At 36.7% G+C, this 18714-nt stretch overlaps 1 protein-coding gene across 2 annotated transcripts in view; it reads right to left on the reverse strand.

Moving 5' to 3' along the window:
- The window catches only part of OTOGL (otogelin like), a 129255-nt gene that overhangs the window by 22463 nt on the left and 88078 nt on the right, over window positions 1-18714 (reverse strand). For both annotated transcript variants that reach the window (XM_044228295.1, XM_044228294.1), the window contains 10 exons: window positions 14385-14464; window positions 13961-14031; window positions 12232-12235; window positions 11594-11664; window positions 7649-7826; window positions 7234-7376; window positions 6974-6997; window positions 6787-6879; window positions 4432-4621; window positions 1058-1272 (listed from right to left, as the gene is read on the reverse strand). In XM_044228295.1, coding sequence (XP_044084230.1) covers window positions 1058-1272; window positions 4432-4621; window positions 6787-6879; window positions 6974-6997; window positions 7234-7376; window positions 7649-7826; window positions 11594-11664; window positions 12232-12235; window positions 13961-14031; window positions 14385-14464 — 1069 coding nt within the window. The remainder of the gene's footprint in view (window positions 1-1057; window positions 1273-4431; window positions 4622-6786; window positions 6880-6973; window positions 6998-7233; window positions 7377-7648; window positions 7827-11593; window positions 11665-12231; window positions 12236-13960; window positions 14032-14384; window positions 14465-18714) is intronic.

Below are 18714 nucleotides of genomic sequence, written 5' to 3' on the forward strand. Positions count from 1 at the left end.
CATGCTTTTTTCTTTTAAAGATCTTATTTTTATTTATTTATTTATTTGTCAGAGAGAGAGAGAGCACAAGCAGGGGGAGCGGCAGGCAGAGGGAGAAGCAGGTTTCCTGTTGAGCAAGAAGCCTAATGCGGGACTAGATCCCAGGACCCTGGGATCATGACCTGAGCCAAAAGCGGACCCTTAACCAACGGAGCCACCCAGGCGTCCAAAAAATCATGTGCTTTAAAAAGACATTAAAATAATACTAAACTGAGTTTTAAAGTATTCATTATTTTTTTTTCATTTTTATATACTTGCTTTTTTAAAAAAATGTGAACATTTAAAACCCATCTGCATCCATATCTCCAAGTAAAACTGAAGCTCCCAAAAGATATGCCGTTTTGAACTCATGGGGCAGGCTGAGAATTATGGGATCTACACTCCATAATCTAGCATGGGAGGTGGGACAGTCTTACTCATCTTTGGGTCATAGGACTTTAACACGATGCCTTGGAAGTACTAGATGCTCATAAACTCTCACTAAAGGATTCATGAAATGCCATATTTATCTGTCCTGTGTCCCTAACAATGCACCTTTTTTTTTTTTTAATGACAGAGATTACTTAAAATATCTACTAGTCACATAAAGTCAGAAAGTTGGAGACAAATAAAAAATGTTTAAATTGAATATATGACAGGCTCTACTACAAGTATACACCTAAGATGCCAAGATCATAGAGAACTGACAATATCCTCACTGTCTTGGTTTCTCTATTGGGTTATCAAGTGACATTGATTTCTTTCTCCTAGAGGCATTTATTCATAGAACAGAATTTCATTTTTTTTGAAAACTGTAGATACAGTTCTGAAAAAACATAGGAGAAAAAAAGGTAAGTATCCTTCCTATCTCTTTAAGTCTATAAAAGCAAATGATTCTGAATTCCAAAGCATACTGACAGAAGGTTTGGGGCTAAACTACTCTCAGGAGAAGAACATCATGGCAAGAACAGGAATTTATTGGCTTAACTCTCAACATGTCCAACATGACAGTTCTTATTCATGGTTTCCCTTAACTTACTTTATTATGGCATGGAAGGAAAACTCTTCTCTTCAATAGCTCAATGCATTGACTGCAGTCATGCTCTGTACAATTCCTAACAGGTCTTCTTGTTGTTACTTCAAATGATTTCTCAATTTCCCAGCTCTCAATAAATAATTCTATGTCTTCCATATTTGTAATAATTGTGCCATTTTGCATCCTTAGATCATCGTCTGGATCTTCGTTGCAAATTCCTAGAAAGATATGTGACATTTAGAAGGAAAAACTTTTTACTTTTTCACTCAAACCAAATGTAGGCAGCAGAAATAAATCATCTTAATAATTGATTTTAAATGAATAAATTACTTACTGAACAAGGTTCCAAATGTATATCCTTTCACTTTAATGTTGATGGATTTTTAAATTATGTATCTGATTCTTTGATAAAATAGTACAGAGTTTTCTTTTTCTTTTCTTTTAAAGATTTTATTTATTTATTTGACAGGGAGACACACAGGGAGAAAGGGAACAGAAGCAGGGGGAGTGGGAGAGGGAGAAGCAGGTTTTCCTCTGAGCAGGGACTCCCGATGTGGGACCCTGGGATCATGACCTGAGTCGAAGGCAGACACTTAATGATTGAGCCACCCAGGTACCCCAATACAGAGTTTTCTTAACCAAATAAGGAAGAAACCACAATCCTAGAAGTCAAGAAATGTGAAAAGATGATAGAAAATGAAGAAAGAGGAGCTTGACTCCACTCCCACACTCCTTCACTATTACCACTATCACCCAACTGAAGAACTAGTTCTTAAGCTTTCCAAGATACTCCTTAAGGTGGTGGGCATTTGGTGATTGCCTCCCGGCATCCGTTCCTCCAGGAAAACCCTGCCTGAAAACATTAAATTCTGCTTCAGGAAGTATCCCTGCCCCATCACCATTACAGGAGAAGGCCACGAATGGCATAAAGGTAGTCCTTACTCCTGTGCATTAACAACTCTTACAGATAATACACCAGTCATGTTAGGCAGTCACCTAGACACATGGATACATTCAACATTTAAACAACCACTGCCAAACAGAATTTGACCTCGAAATTCTAAGACATAGACAATCTCTCTTCCTTACGATGACATGGCCTATTGATGGTTATGATGGTTGGATCTGCTATAGCCTCTATCTTTCTGAGGAAGGCCAGACTGGGGAAGAGCTTACTCTTCATGCTGTGGAGTGCAGAGTCAAGGGGAGGGCAGAAAATCAGCCCAGAACCCTGATCATACTTTATCTGAAGCCCACCATACATTAAGATATATTTTTTCTTAATCCCCAAGGCACCGGCTACAAAAGATATAATTTGAACATTTTTTTCAAGTATCAAATCTTAATCCTCAAGTAGGCATATTAAGATCATAAAGGTTGCTGCTCCCATAATTGCTTTGTCATATGCAAACGACTGAAGGCAATGAAAAGAAACAAACAAAAAAACTCAAGTGAAGTGAACTATATTGTCAAGCAGCTACTATTTTTTAAGTCTAAACTTTCCTGGAAAAAGGTAACTGCTAGGAAAAATTGTTCTTATTGCAATTCCAGCCACCAGTCCTACACACTTCACAGTTCTGGCCCGAACAAAGTATTCATACAGACCTCCCATTCTGGTGTTCATGCTCAATTTGGGTCGTACTCTTGTTCGCTGCAACTTTTTCAGACCCGACAGCACCCAGATTTCCCTCTAACAAAAACCTTCTTCACCCACTATGGAAGTCATAAACATTAGGGGGTGACCCTCAGTTAGCAAAAAGTCAATCCTACCCCCTTCTCTATGAATAAATAAAACAGTGATTATTTAAAAATCCAGTTAGCAGAGTGTGTCTGTAAAAGTATAAGCTGACAATAAGTGAAGGAGAAAAAGCCACAAGATCAAAGAGAAATCATAGCAGGCAGAAATGATAAATCATCAGAGAAAATATGCATTCCTAAAGTCTCTGAGTATTACTCAATAGACACTATGGATTATGTTTAACCAATACTGTACATACTCAAAAATAGCTATTTTTTTAAATATTTTATTTATTTATTTGACAGACAGAGATTACAAATAGGCAGAGAGGCAGGCAGAGAGAGAGAGAGGAGGAAGCAGGCTCCCTGCTGAGCAGAGAGCCCGATGCGGGACTCGATCCCAGGACCCTGGGATCACGACCCGACCCGAGCTGAAGGCAGAGGCTTTAACCCACTGAGCCACCCAGGCGCCCCTCAAAAATAGCTATTTCCACAGTGATAATCTTCATTCCTCATGGAACTTTGTGCAATGTATAGCATGCTATAAATAGGCAAGGTACACCTTTAAAAAAGGTAAAATCTTTTCATACAAACTTTTCACTAAATGCTTTAAGGAAGAAATCTGGGTGTTTTATGTAGTTTTTGAGAGAGAGGACACAGTCTTATTTGTTTTTATGTTGTCAGTACCAAACGCTGAGTCCATGATTACTCAGAAGGTAATCCATAAACTTTTATTCAATTAATATTTGGTGAAATTAAAGTAGATATATTTTACTAAGCTAGGATTTATTGATTGTGTGTATTAAACAATGTGTGAAGTGTTTGACATTAATTTTTACATTCAACCCTAACAACAATCTTGAAGGTAGAATGTTGCTATTCCCATTTTAAAGATGAGGAAACTGATGTTCTCTTTAGAGCAAGAGCTACAAAGAGAATAACCTCCATCAGATATCAAATTCAGTATTATATTTTTTTATTTTGTTGTGTACCTGGGATATTTTAATTTGTTTCCTTTAGTTTATAACTACGTGTCAAAAAAATATAACTCTTTATGTGTTTATGTAAAATGATGTGATACTAACCAGGTGTAAAGATACATTTAGGCATTATACTTTATAATAAAACTGGGATAAATATTGAGAACTGTTTGTTCCCGGCATGTAACTTTCAACTTGACTTAAGCAACTAAGTTTTCCCTTATTTTGAATTTTAACATAATAAGGAAGAAACAAACCCATTTAAACCTTTAATCTTTTTAACTCATATTTCTCACTTGTAAATTAATACCAACTTATGAGGGCTATTATTAGAATTGAATAAATTCAAGTATATAAAATAACAGTTGGTACTTTATTAGTAATTAATAAAGATGAATATAGTAGGATAGATATAGAATATAGTAGGAATACAAACAGTATTGTTATAGTAGTAGTGAACATGTATTTTCATAAAATATGGAAATTGAAATGTTACTTCTTGCTTCTTAGCCCATTTATTGGGATGAAATGGTATTCACAGGGGAACTGAGAGTTAACATCACACCTCAAATATGAAAAGTGGGGCATCAGGGGCCATTGGTGTAATGTGAACAGGAAAAAAAAAAAAAGAAAAATTAAGATTTGAAGAGCAATGCTCACCACAGAGTCCTTCTGTGTAAGATGACAAGTTAAATTGAAAGCCAAAATGAATGTCTATGATCCCTGTAAGGTGAGCCCACTTTATGATTAGTCCAGCTGGAGTCGTAATCACATACATGGTACCAGAATCTTCTACGGATAGTTCTTGATTTGTAAAGGGAAGAGGCACAACAATGGAATCCACTTCTACCTAAAATGACACAATAAATTTACAAATGTTAGACAAATTTTTATGTTTCAATATACACACATTAGAAGTAGAATTCAGGGGGCACCTGGGTGTCTCATTGGGTTAAGCCTCTGCCTTTAGCTCAGGTCATGATCTCAGGGTCCTAGGATCGAGCCCTGCATCGGGCTCTCTGCTCAGTGGGGAGCCCGCTTCTGCCTCTCTCTCTGCCTGCCTCTCTGTCTACTTGTGGTCTGTGTCTGTCAAATAGATAAATAAATTCTTTAAAAAAAGAAGAAGAAGAAGAAGTAGAATTCAGATGTTTCCATTTCTTGTTGAATATAAACTATTTCCTAAGTTTTTAAAAATTTATTTCTCTGCTGCTGCTACAGCTTCTCACAACTTCTAGTTCTTTTATTATTCCTTTGTTGTATCTTTCTATATTCAGTATTTGTTCTAAACTTGTTGCCCCTTATTTTCTTCAAAACTTAACTTTCGTCTGTGTTACCTATGCCTTTCTGTCCATTTCCCTTAATACATGTTGATTACAAGATTATCTACTAATATGAACCTAAGATAATAGAGTTATTTTTAGGATGTTTTCTTTAATCTAGGTCCTTTCTTTGATCTTAGAAATCACCGTTCAACTATAATGTTCTTCATAATCATTTGTCAATCTTGGTGAAGATTAAGTTTCCCTACAATTCTATTTCCTAGTCTTGGATGCGATACTAGGCTCTGTATTTTTAAAACGTACTCTTGGTAATACAAATGTAGGCAATCCAAGCATTATATTTAGAAAAACACTGTTTTAAACAATGACAAAGACATAGAACCTTTCTGGGTCATATCTCACCAACCATCCAGTTTCTCATCTTTATATCTTCCTCATACTGCCCTCTGCAGGCTGAAATAGTCTTACTGCTGCCTGGTTAATTTCCACTTTCTTTTTAAGATTTCTCTTAGGTGTCACCTCCTCCAGAAACACCTATTTGACCATCCTATGAACTGCATTAGGTGACCTGTTTCTGTGATATATTAGTCAAACTCTATCACTATACCTCCTATTGCTTTCTAATTGGCAGATAATTACATTTAAGTACCTCACATACAGCTACAGGTTACTTGAGACCAGGATCTTCTTGTTTTATCACACAAACTCTCAATAAATGATTCTTAAAGAGTTAGTTCTTAACTGAATACATGACCAGAGATGAATCAGTTGAAACCATAAACAAGCCCTTTGGCCCAAATGCTCACTAATAGCACTGACCAGATGTAAGTTTAAATTTATTTCCCTCATTTTCTGTCAATGAATCCACTGATTGAATCAGAAGTATATACAAATGCTATCATCTAAACAATTCCCCCATTCATATATTTTGCTTTACTTAAAATAAAGCTTTCTAACACCTTACTATATTTTAGGCTCATTTTCATATTGTTTCCAGTCTAGAATGTTTGGCCTGTGCTAAAAAAGACAGAATTATTCCTAGAAAGTGTGTAACATCTGTCATTTTAGCAAAATCTTTACACGTCATTTTCTTACATTTTTGAGAGAACCATACAAGTGAAATACCCAGTTTATAACTTACCCTTCTCTAGTAAACACATATTCCTTGGGATAAAGGTTTTTTCCTATTAAACCAAATGGCTTTTTTCGATCTTTTTATAAAACATCCCCTTCTTCAGTTTATTTCAGTCATTAAATATTTCTTCATTTTTTCTTATTTTAGCTATCACATATTCATTGAAAAATTAACATCATCAGCACTTTGAAACTAGTTTTTTCTCGGTGGTCAGCATTCTGGTATTCTTAACTACTAGGTTTTTCAACCTTGTGATCCCTCATTTTTTACATCATTTCTACCTTGTTTAATTTAAAACACTAATGTTCACTCTGGAACTTGGGCACTCACATTACCCAAAAGGGATTTCATGTCTTTGACATGGCTTTTATAGCTAACCTCACAAGGGGAGAAATATTTGCAAGACTTGGTACATTATGGAAGGAGAAATATAATATTAAGATGCACAATTTTTTACTGTCCATGAAATGAATGATTAAACACAATAATAATGAAACTCCACTGATATATTTAATTTTCCCTGCTTTTGGAAATAATCAGTTTAATATAATTTCTTAATTTTCTCCAATGTGAGGTTCTCTTTTAACTTTGAGCTCTTACCTTTCTTGCTGCCCGATTAACAAGTATTTTATGCATAGATGTTGTCAAATTTAACTTCTTAAAACAAAGTCCATACATTCTTCCAGAGGATGTCTTAATTTGAAAAAAAAAATTAAAACTTTATGGAGCAAAACAAAACTTTAGCAATGAAGAGAAGGAATTTATGAAACACTTTACAAATACTCACTAGCTTTTTAAGTGAATTTCCATTCTGAAAAAAAATGTATAAAAAACACTTTAAAAATATATTACTTGACTTCTTAAAAACATTATTCAAATTAATATTACGTGCCTCTAAATATATTCACATGAAACATTTTTTTAAGTACTAGAAGATAAATCTCAGTGAGTTCTTGAGCCCTCCCTTGCTCTGACAATATCTAATGTTGCAGTGTACATCAGCTACAGATTTATGAAGAAATGACACAAGAATGAATTATGACCTACCTGATTCATGGAACATTTTTCAATATGAGCAACTATAATTTCCCCAGGAATTCTTACTAAGATATAAGAAGCCATACTATACAATGCTGCATTGTTTCCGTCAAATGTAATAATGCTCAGCTCTGACAACATGGAACACCGACCTAAAAAACATGATAGAGAATGGATTTGGTCTATTCACTATTTGTATTTGTACTAATGATAACTCCTTTAAAAAACACACACACACTTTTAAATTAGTGTTAATACATTTGACAAGGAGCAACTCTAAAAGTTGCATACTGGGAAATAAAATCCTAAATTAAACGGAGAAAGTTCAGCGATAACTGGGTGTGATGAGTGAGGTGATCAGCTCAAAAAAAATAGCTTCCTCCTGATTGGAAAACTGCCTGCCATGTGAGAAATGCAAACTTACAAGGACATTCCCACTCAGGGCAGCAGATATCGCTGTTCACTTGCACGGGCCTTCCCCGGAAACCACAGTCAGGCATTTCCAAGTCCTTTGGGCAATTGAGGGACCAGTTGTACAACTGCCATTCCATATTAAGACATATATATTGGCTACAATTATAAACAGGATCAAATTGTTGAGGCTGTTAATAAAAAAGAAAATTAGTTTTCTTTTTCCTCTTTTCAACAAATGTTTTCAATTAATTTTTTAATTGCCCAATCCCATTACCCATAGTATATACTTCCTAAATACAAAAGCTTTTGAGAGACCATTTAAATTTCACCACAATTTTTATTGGTGTATTCTCTCTAAAATACTCAGTTTGAACTTAATTTAAGCTTTACGTTAATACTGATTTGATATCAGAATTGCCTATATACTCAGACATCTGAGCACATTGAAATCTTGTTCTAAATTGTCTTCATTAGTGTTTACAAGCAGACCTATACAGTACAGGTCAGGCTTTCATATGTTTTATAAAGCTAATGAATCATTATAACTTCTGTTAATGTCAGTTTAAAAAAACTATTACTTAACGCTATATATATTTCATTAAACATTCATATGTGAGATCAGTTTAATAGCCTCTGGATAAAATCATTATAAGTTAATTCTTTTTTAAGATTTTATCTATTTATTTGACACAGAGAGAGAGATCACAAGTAAGCAGAGAGGCAAGCAGAGAGAGAGAGGAAAGCAGGCCCCCTTGAGCAGAGAGCCTGATGCGGGGCTTGATCCCAGGACCTGAGATCATGATCTGAGCCGAAGGCAGAGGCTCAACCCACTGAGCCACCCAGGTGCCCCCAAATCATTATAAGTTAATTTTTATATATAGCTCACTGACTTCTAGATAAACAAATTAAAAAATCAGTGGTAGATTTTCCAAAATATATACATTTTATTATATTTAAATTATAGTAATAATTACAGCAATGATCAAATATTTATGTCACATATTATGTTCAAGACATTATTCTAATAACACTCCCCCAACGATAGCCCTCTGAGGTAGGTACTATTATTTTTTTCCTCTTTTATAGTTGGGGAAATCAGGAGGATGAAGGTCAAAGTAACTTGCCCAAGATCCCATACTAGTAGATGGAAGAGTTAGAATTTTAGTTCAGGGATTGTTACTCTGGAATGTGTGACCTTGGCCACTACTCTATACTGCATCTCAGGGGATGGGGAAGAAAATCTAACATCTATTTAGCATCTGTTACATGCCGTACACTAACAGTAGCTTATTTCATTTGCTTCTCCATAAACTTTGTGAGTTGAGTTTCTATCATTCCAATATTATATATGATCAAAATTAAGGATAAGAGAGGTTAAATACTTCTCCAAATAGTGAGACTATTAGGTGAGCACTCCCAAATTTAAGAGCCAAAGGGAGGCAAATAGTCAAGTCTGATTTTCTAAAATTTTCTGGGTGCGGTTGTATCACCTCCCAGTATTGACCCTCTGTTTTCTGTTTAACCAGGAAAATGAAAGCAGTTAGACAAAAACTAAAGTCCCTACAACATCTGAACACCTAAAACAATCTCTACCTTCCATTCTACTGAAACTATTGTAACAAGGTCACCAATGAACTCTACGTTGCCAAATCCAACGATCAGTTTTCAGACCTCCCCTTACTTGACCTCCTACCGTATTGAAGATAGCACAGAACTCCATCTTCCTTAGTGTTTTCTTGCCCTAGCTTCTAGACCACCTACAATCTCCTCCATTTTTTCCTATTTTACTATCCTTTGCTCGTTTGTTGTCATATCTTCCTCCTTCCCCTCTTCTCTATCTGCTCTCATTCCCTTTGTGATTTCATCCCATCACTGAGAAGTTCCAAAATTGAATTCAGTGTGACCTCTGCTCTAAGCTCTATTTATGTCTACCAGAACTGTACATCTGCACCTTTCTGATGTCTAGGAACAATCTCAGTCTTCACATGGCAAAACTCAATTTTATCTTTTAATTGCTGAAGGAAAAGATCTTAGAATCCTTGATGCTTTTGTTTTACTCACACCCCACATCTAATCTTTCAGCAAATTCTGTGCCCTCTATGTTCAAAATACACTCTGAGCCCAGGCATTTCTCACCATCCTCACTGCTATCCCTAGGTCCATGCCACCATCATCTCTGCCTAAATTCTCACAATAGCCTCCTAACTGGTTCTGTTGTCTGTTTGCACCCTATTCTCAACATAGCAGCTAAAATGATCCTATAATAAATCAGATTGTGTAATCTCTCTGCTCAGAAATAGCCACTGTCTTCCTGTGTCTTTTAAAATAAAAGCCACAGTCTTTACAATCATCTACAAGGCCTTAAATAATCTAATTTATTTCTTATCTTATTGCTTACTAGCTTAATGGCCTCCTTAATATTCTTTTAAAATGTCAGGTATATTTTTACCTCTGGGCCTTTGCACTTGCTGGTCCCTCTGCCTGGAACCCTGTTTCCTGGTTTCCACAGCTATTCCCACTGCCTTAGTTCTCTGCAGGGATCCATTTCTGAACTTCTTCAGATCGTTTACTCTGAAGTTACTTTATCTGGGAGGATTTTCTGAGTATGTCATTGAAAACGGATTTATTTTTCCTTGAGCAGCACCTTCTAACATTCTATAATTTAGTAACTTATTTTGCTTACTAGCTATCTTAGAGCCTCCAATAGAATATGAACTCCATAAAGCCATGAATTTTTGCTTGTTTTTATATTGCTTTATTTATAGTACTTAGATAATGCCTGGCCAAAAATGGTGTTAAATAAATATTGGTGGAGGGGCGCCTGGGTGGCTCAGTGGGATAAGCCGCTGCCTTCGGCTCAGGGCATGATCTCGGGGTCCTGGGATCGAGTCCCGCATCGGGCTCTCTGCTCAGCGGGAAGCCTGCTTCCCTCTCTCTCTCTCTGCCTGCCTCTCTGCCTACTTGTAATCTCTCTCTGTCAAATAAATAAATAAAATCTTTTTTTTTTTAAAGATTTTATTTATTTATTTGACAGAGAGAAATCACAAGTAGATGGAGAGGCAGGCAGAGAGAGAGAGAGGGAAGCAGGCTTCCCGCTGAGCAGAGAGCCCGATGCGGGACTCGATCCCAGGACCCCGAGATCATGCCCTGAGCCGAAGGCAGCGGCTTATCCCACTGAGCCACCCAGGCGCCCCAAATAAATAAAATCTTTAAAAAAAAAATAAATAAATATTGGTGGAATGAATAGTTGGCTTATCAAACAAGTAGCACATTGGAAGCAAGAAGATAACCAAGTGTTCAAGTCTCAGCCAAGACAACTACAAGCTCTGGGGTCCAATGAGCTGAACTTTTTTTTGCTTGCCAATGTATATCTTTGTTTTCTGGCATAGTGCCTGGCATATAATAGCTGCTTAATAAATATTTTTGAATTCCCATCTTACAGAGCAGCCCACATTAGTTAACTTTTTATTAAAGTATCACACTTAAGACCTCATTTGAGGGGCTCAGTCAGTTAGCTCCTGCTTCAGGCTCAGGTCATGAGCTCAGGGTCCTGGGATCAAGCCCTCTTCTGGGCTCCCTGCTCAGTGGGGAGTCTGCTTCTCTTCTCCCTCTCTTTCTGCTACTCCCCACTCCTCATGTTCATCTCTCTCTCTCAAATAAATAAATAAAATCTTAAGGAAGAAAAAAAAAGATTTCATCTGAATTTTGTTTTTTAGTGTGACCAGAATCTAATCAGTAGGGCATGTCTAAACCACATAAGAAAATACAGTTGTTTGTCCCTCTAAGAGGGCACCAAAAAATTCCCAAAATGTAATGCATATTTCTTATTATCTCTTGGCAAAGAGAGACTACAGAACATAGCAAGGTAAGTTTAATAGCATTTGGATAGTGATACACAAACTTGAACAGATGCTATAAGGAATTCCAGTAACTGGAATAGATCACCCAGCCATACCTCACATTCCAAACCTGTCGTTGTTGGAGTTAGCATGTCCAATACAGTGAAGTCTGATGGAGTAATCATTTCTGGACCTATTAGAAATGAAGATATCCTTTCCATTAGTGGAATGGTATCTATCATATAAGGAATTTGCATGCAGTAGAAAGTGTGCTAAGGAACTTTATACAGATAATTTCATTTATTTGTTGCAAGAACTCCGTAAAGTAGGTAACAACACTCTTATCATTTTACAGATAAGGAAATGAAGGTATAGACAGGTAAGCTAGGAAGGGTAAGGGCCAGAATTCAAACTTGGGATTTTTATTCCAAATCTCAGATTTTTAACCACCATTCTATAAACTTCTTCACCGTCTTGATGGTGTCAACACAATTGTCTGAACAGGTAAAAATATCAGTATCACTGAAGAGTGCTCAGGAGTTACAAATTCTATTGCCTTTTAAAAATAAGTAGTGAAGCTAATTTATTTCCCTTGGTGAATTTCTAGAATGTTTTCCTTGCAGGCAGAATGGATGGGGCTTTGAGTCCCATGTGGCCCACCAGTGGTGGGTGCAATGAAGAAGGGATCCATAGACAGGGAAGATGTGATTGGTAAACACATGTGTAAGGCACCTTCAAAATCTATTGTTAGGACTCCAGTCATCTCTAAAATAGTCAAAGTCTGAAGGACCACAGAAGAGTCAAAATGAATGGTTGAAATTTTGTCTAGCTATAATTGGTATCCACTGTTGAGTTGATATTGCCCAAAAATGACTGTATTCATTTCTTGTTGCTATTGTAACAAATTATTACAAATTTCATGGCTTAAAATATCACCAATTTATTATCTTGTGGTCCTGGAAATCAAAGTCCTAAAAATGAAGGTATCAGCAGGGCTGCATTCCTTCTAGAGGCTCCAAGGAAGAATCTGTTTCCTTCCCTTTTCCGACTCTTTGAATCGCCCGACTACTTTGGCTTATGGTCCCATTTTCCATCTTCAAAGCCATTGAATTATATCTTCAAATTTCTCTCCCTCCCCTTCTCTGATTCTGTCATCCTGTCACCTTCTCTGACTCTAACAGTCTTGCCACTGTCTTATCAGGTGCCTTGTTATTATACTGGAAACATATGGATTAATATAGGATAATTTCCCCATTTCAAGACCCTTAACTTATTCACATTTGCAAGTCCCTTTGCATGTAAGATCATATTCACAAATTCTTGAGATTAAGAGATCAACATCTTTGGAGGGCCATAGTTCAGTCTATCATAATGATAGAAGAGAAAACTTACTTTTTCAGTGAAATAAATTCTCTAAGTAACCTTAATTTTGTGCTTATTTTATCATTTCTAATTTAAGAATAAAGAACAACAAAATTCCCATTCCTTGGTCCTAGGAGTAATATTTATGTTCTAGAAGATTACATCTTCTAGAAAATATGAAACAATACCAACCTAAATATTTTTATTGTTATCATCATAATCACTTAAACCATAGAAGAGGAAATAAAGTTCTAGTCCAAAATAAACACAGAGTCATGGAAAATTCTAATGACTTACAAGGATTAAATGTATGCCAAGTGGTTAGTCCAGTGCTTGGCAGGTGCTAAATATTTGAGAATTGGGAGCCAGGAAGAATAGTGGGAATAGTAATAATTATTGAGAGGTTTATGTATGTCGACGGTACTTCAATTTTTAAAATTTTGTTTATTTAGATAATTGATTCAGAACATTTTTATTTTAAAAATCTCTTGGAATGGACTCTGAAAGCCATAACCCTTACATAAGGTCACAACACCTACCTGCATTTTTAAGTAGATAATTTAATTAGAAATACAGTGAAGCTATGATAATATAACAACAACAACAAAAAAGAATAAATATCTGAACTTTTCTAAAGTATAATCTCCGGAAAAATAATACATTTGTCAAGCCTTACTGTGAACAGATTTATCAAACTCTTTCCTATGCCAAATTTCCTAGAGAGGGAGAGAGTAAGGTAGGAGCTAGAATGTCCACTCCAGAGGCTGGGACAGAACAAAAATGGAAGTGCCAAAGGATGACTTCATTTGCATGAGCCTCTCTTCAGAGTCTACTTAACGACTGCGAATATTTATGCATGATTTAGCGACACCCAAATTCTAAGTTTAAAATGTGAGGGAAGTCCTCCTTATCTGTACTACCGAAATAGAGGAAGCAGTAAACCAAATGATGAAGCTGTTCAGAAAACCTGGCATGCTGAGCCAGTGAACAGCTATGGAACGCAACAAAGTGACTGCTGGGTTTTCTAGCCAATGGGTAATACTGATGTCAATTAGCCGTTATTAAGTGTGCTAAGACTTTAGTTACATAATGCTAATCTCAGGGTCTCAAATGGTAACAATAGCTGTAAACATGGGTAGAGACGGCTTACCTGGTGGCACTAATGCCAGTTCTGTGGGAATCAGAGGTATGCCTACAGAAAAACAAAAACAAAAACAAAAAATGAAAACAAAAAACAAAAAGCACAAAGATAAACTTCCTTAATCTGCTGTGCTTAAAATGAGGCCCATATATACTTCCAAAAGGATCTTTAGCTTCCAGAAAAATGTTTTGGGAGAGAAAGCACAGGAGGGGTGTCAGAGGGAAGATTTATATGTTTTAGAAGTAGAAACAACAACAACAAAAACAAGTGGAAAGGATATTTAAGAAGAATCTTATAAAAGTCTGTAGTCTAAAACTTCTGTTTATAACCACTTGCCATCAGTAGAGAAAAAAATACTTGTGAGTTTCATTTTTCAGAATAAATTAGGAACATTTCCCACTTACAGTCTCCTGGATAAACGCATTTGAGGGTGACCTCATCAAGGATCATATTTTTAGGACAGTAGGGCAAGCATCCTTCAACCCTTTACATAAAAAAAAAAAAGTGAAAAAAGTTTAAAATAAAAAAAATACTATATTTAATTTATGCAACAAACACATATTCTTCCCGAAGGTCTTCTACTCTATTTGCCAAGCAGTAAGGAGTGCTCCATTTGTTGTATTCCATCATACTTCACTTTATGAAATCCCAATCCCTCAGGGATGATAAATAGGTATCATTCATGATTAATGAAGAATCTGAACACAGAATTTTCAAAGCATATGCTTGTGTTTGGAACACACTAAAGCCATGCTCTATAAATAACTAGAAATGCAGAAGAATCATTTATTGTGATTTTAATCTGCATTTGTTGTACTTTCCACTCTTACATTCCTCCAAATCTCAGTTGATAGAGATGCTTTTTAAATATCCTTGCCTTAAAGACACCGGCACAACAAAAGAGACATTCAGTGGCTCTCCCTGAGTACTATTAAGTCCTAAATCATTGAAAAGGTATTAGGACTCTCCAGGTGGAACGGATGGTGGTAGAACATGGTTGCTGTTCTTCTAGAACAGGGAGGGGAGGAGCAGAAGGGGTGGTTCTCAAGACCCCAAATGTTTGGCAGTGCCCTGGGAGGATATGCTTGTATATAAGCCTATGGATATTGGATTGCAAATTCCAGGATGTTCGGTTTTCTTAAGGATCTCCACTCCTCATGCATGGCACGGAAGCAAAGCAGGGGTCCCAAATTTGAAGGTGCTATGGCTTGAATATCTTGGGCCAAAGACAAGAGTGGTCATCTGGAATGCTTTTATCTAAGGGAATCAAGTCAATATAAGAAGTGAGGTTACATTTTCTTTCTTGTCTAATTGATGCTCAGAGTCCAATTTGTTCTGATTCAAAGAAAATAAATGCAATCTTTTGTGTATAACCAATTGGATTCATGCATGCTAGACAGAATAAATACAAATATTTTTATAAAAAGCCTTGCTTATCTGACTTTCAAATACACTAGAAGTTAGTAATAACATTTTAAATATTTTTAGACATTTCCGGTTTTAGACATTTCTAATATCTGTAGAGAATCTGAATTAAAAATACTCAAAGCCTCTTTCCGGTTCAAGATGAAAATGAACCTGACATTAGGAGTAAGTATTGCCACCAGAGGGCACTAGTTGACGAAAAGAAATCCAGGCAACACTTTAAAAAAAAAAACAAGAAAAGCTAATTTCTCTTCTAACATGAGACACATTTAGCCATCTCTTGGACACCTCCCTCACAGATTATTTTTTTACATAAATAGCTTAGTTTATGTGACCAATTGTTTATTTTATAAAATGAACTTGAATAATAAAACTTCAACTGGTGTATGATATTTCTAATCTACTCTAAATTTCATCAAACAAAACACAAAAATTAAAGTTACTATATGAATGGAAAGACTAGGGACAGTAGGTTATCATTAAATTAAATAAATATCAATTTTTTGTGCAGCTCAATTACTTCATGATTGTTTTATGCAAGTTAAAACCAAAGCCAGTTAAAATATTTTGCAAAAATCAGTAACTTATTCCTTTAAAACGCCTTCATAGTTGCACACAGCAGATTCTTCTTTATTTTGTCACACAACTGATCATCTATTCAACTTCTGACTGATAAATAAATGCCTCAGATGTGTAGACCATTTCTTATAATAGGTATATTACATAAAGGGAAAAACTGTATTTACATATGGGCTCTATGGTATGCTAGTTGGCATCTTTTCTCATAGAAGTTCTCGTTTCCACTAGATATTTTTGTTTTTAACACTCGCTATGTGCCAGAAACTGCAAAAATCTAGAACGAGGATGGCGGTTCTGTGGGGGACTTGGAGAGGGAAGCAGAGGCGTGTTAAAGCCCCATTGGTGGCTCAGCTGGTTAAGTAACTGCCTTCGGCTCAGCTCATGATCCTGGAGTCCCAGGATCGAGTCCTGCTTCAGGCTCCCTGCACAGGGAGTCTGCTTCTCCCTCTGACTGTTTGCCCTCTCACGGTCTCTCTCAAATAAGTAAATAAAATCTTAAAAAAAAAAAAAAAAAAAAAAAAGCCCCAGATCTGTACTTGAGTCTTCCTCAGGAGAAATAATTAGGCATCTCAGTGCAGGGCAGAGGGAGAAGCTGAAAGAAGACAGAGATGAGAAAGCTTGGGAGAGGCAAAGTTTCATCCTGAATCTCTTCTCTGAATCCTGACCGAAAGTTTTGGAATAAGCTACAGACCAAAACGGAAGCACTGAGCATCTGGGTTCAGCCGCCTAGGAGATCGGTTATACCACAAGAAATATATTATACGCTACTTCAAACTATAGCTCATTTCCTCCCCTGTGCCTGGGTGGGCGATGCTCTCTGCCCTCTGTCTCCCTTCCTTGCCCCAGTGCCCAACTCACTGTGCACCCCCTTCCCTGTTGTGTCCCTGTTGTGAACATGAGAGGTTCAAGTGAATGCTGGCCATGTCTCCTTTTTAAACAGAATTAGCTGTTCTTATTTTTAAGAAAATAGAGGGATGCCTGGGAGGCTAAGATGGTTAAGCATCTTCTGCCTTCAGCTCAGGTCATGATCTCCAGGTCCTGGGATCGAGCCCTACTTCGGGCTCCCAGCTCAGCAGAGAATCTGCTCTTCCTCTCCCTTTGCCCCTCCCCCACTTTTGCACACTCCTTCTCTCAAATTAACAAATAAAATCTTTTTTAAAAGAGAGAGAGATAGAAATAGAAATACTTCCTTCTCTCTGCTCCCATGGCACTTCATACCCAGTAGAGGTTCAATTCCTGGCCCGAGTGTCTATAAACTGTGTCATAGAGAGCAAATTGTGTCACCTCCCTGTGCCTCTTTATCCCCCCGACAGTGGGGATAAAGAGATGACCCAATTCACAGCACTCAGCACCATGTGAGTCACTCTACAAAGACTACAGTGTGTTAGTTGTTTTCATTATTGCTTCAGCCCTCTTTCCACTGTATTATCATTATTGGGTTTTGTTTCTGTCCTCTTCCTAAAGACTGGAAAGAAGTGCTGTGTCTCATTCATTCACGTGCCCAGAACCTTTTGTAGACCCAGTGTCTATCACAGAAATGAAGCTCACAGAGGCCTCATGTAAAATGATCCTTTAAAAAATATTCCCTCCTATTATTGTTCATTTCTTTGTTCTCCTTTACAGCAAAACTCCTTAAAAAAAAAGAAGAAGAAGAAGAAGCTGTTTATACTCTGTCTCTGTTTTGGCTCTTCATATTCTATGTTTTGCCAAATCTAATGAACAATTTTGTTCTCAAATTTGATATCCTCAAAACTAAATTCCTGACTTTCCCTACAGATTGCTCCCCTACCTCAATAGATGGCAACTAAGTCACCCCATTAAGTGGAAACATCTAATATTTGAGCAATTTTTACTACAAAAATGGTAATTTCAAATGGTTCTACCTAAAAATTGCTGATGCCTAACCTTGAATCTAACTCCTTTATCTCTCATGATTGATATTAAATCTGTAAAACCCATGGCCCTAAGTTCAAAATATATGCAGAATCTTCACACTTTTCACAACTTTCAGGGCTAGCAACCTAGTCAAATCCCTTTCACATCTTATCTGAATTACTGACCAGTTCTGCCCTTGTCCTCCGCCTTCCCAATAGTCAGTACAACAGCCAGAGGAAACTTTTTAAACATAAATCAAACCATGTCACTTCTCTGTCCAAAATATACCAGAACATTGCTCAGAGGAAAAAACAAAGTCCCCACAATGGACCACAAGGCCCTATGTGATTTGCACACCACCATGACTCTCCAGTTTCATCTCCTACTTCTTTTAGTTTTGTTCACTTTGTCCCAACTAACTGACTTCCTTGTTTATCTTCACACATACCAGATATATTTCCACCCCAGGACCTTTGCACTGTTCTCAGATCATTCCCCAGACATTTACATAGCCAATTCCCTTCCTTCCTTTACATCTCTGACCACACACTACCTCGTTCATGTGTTTTTCTCTGACCACTCTATGTTAATTAGCAAAGACACACATGCTTATGCTCTCTGTCTCCCTTACTTTCCTTTCTGTTTCTCCACAACAACTATCTCCATCTAACAATATATTGTTTTACACATTTATGTTTTCACTGGCTTATTCTCTGCTTTAACCCAACAAAGTGTAAGCAGCATGACGGGAGATACTTTGTTTCATTTAGTACTACATCCATATCAGCTAGAATTCCTGCCACATCGCAACCCCTCAATAACTACTGCTTGAATACAAGGAAATGAATTCTTTAT

The sequence above is a fragment of the Neovison vison genome, chromosome 12 (genome assembly GCF_020171115.1).
Source record: "Neovison vison isolate M4711 chromosome 12, ASM_NN_V1, whole genome shotgun sequence".
NCBI classification, from domain to species: domain Eukaryota; kingdom Metazoa; phylum Chordata; class Mammalia; order Carnivora; family Mustelidae; genus Neogale; species Neogale vison.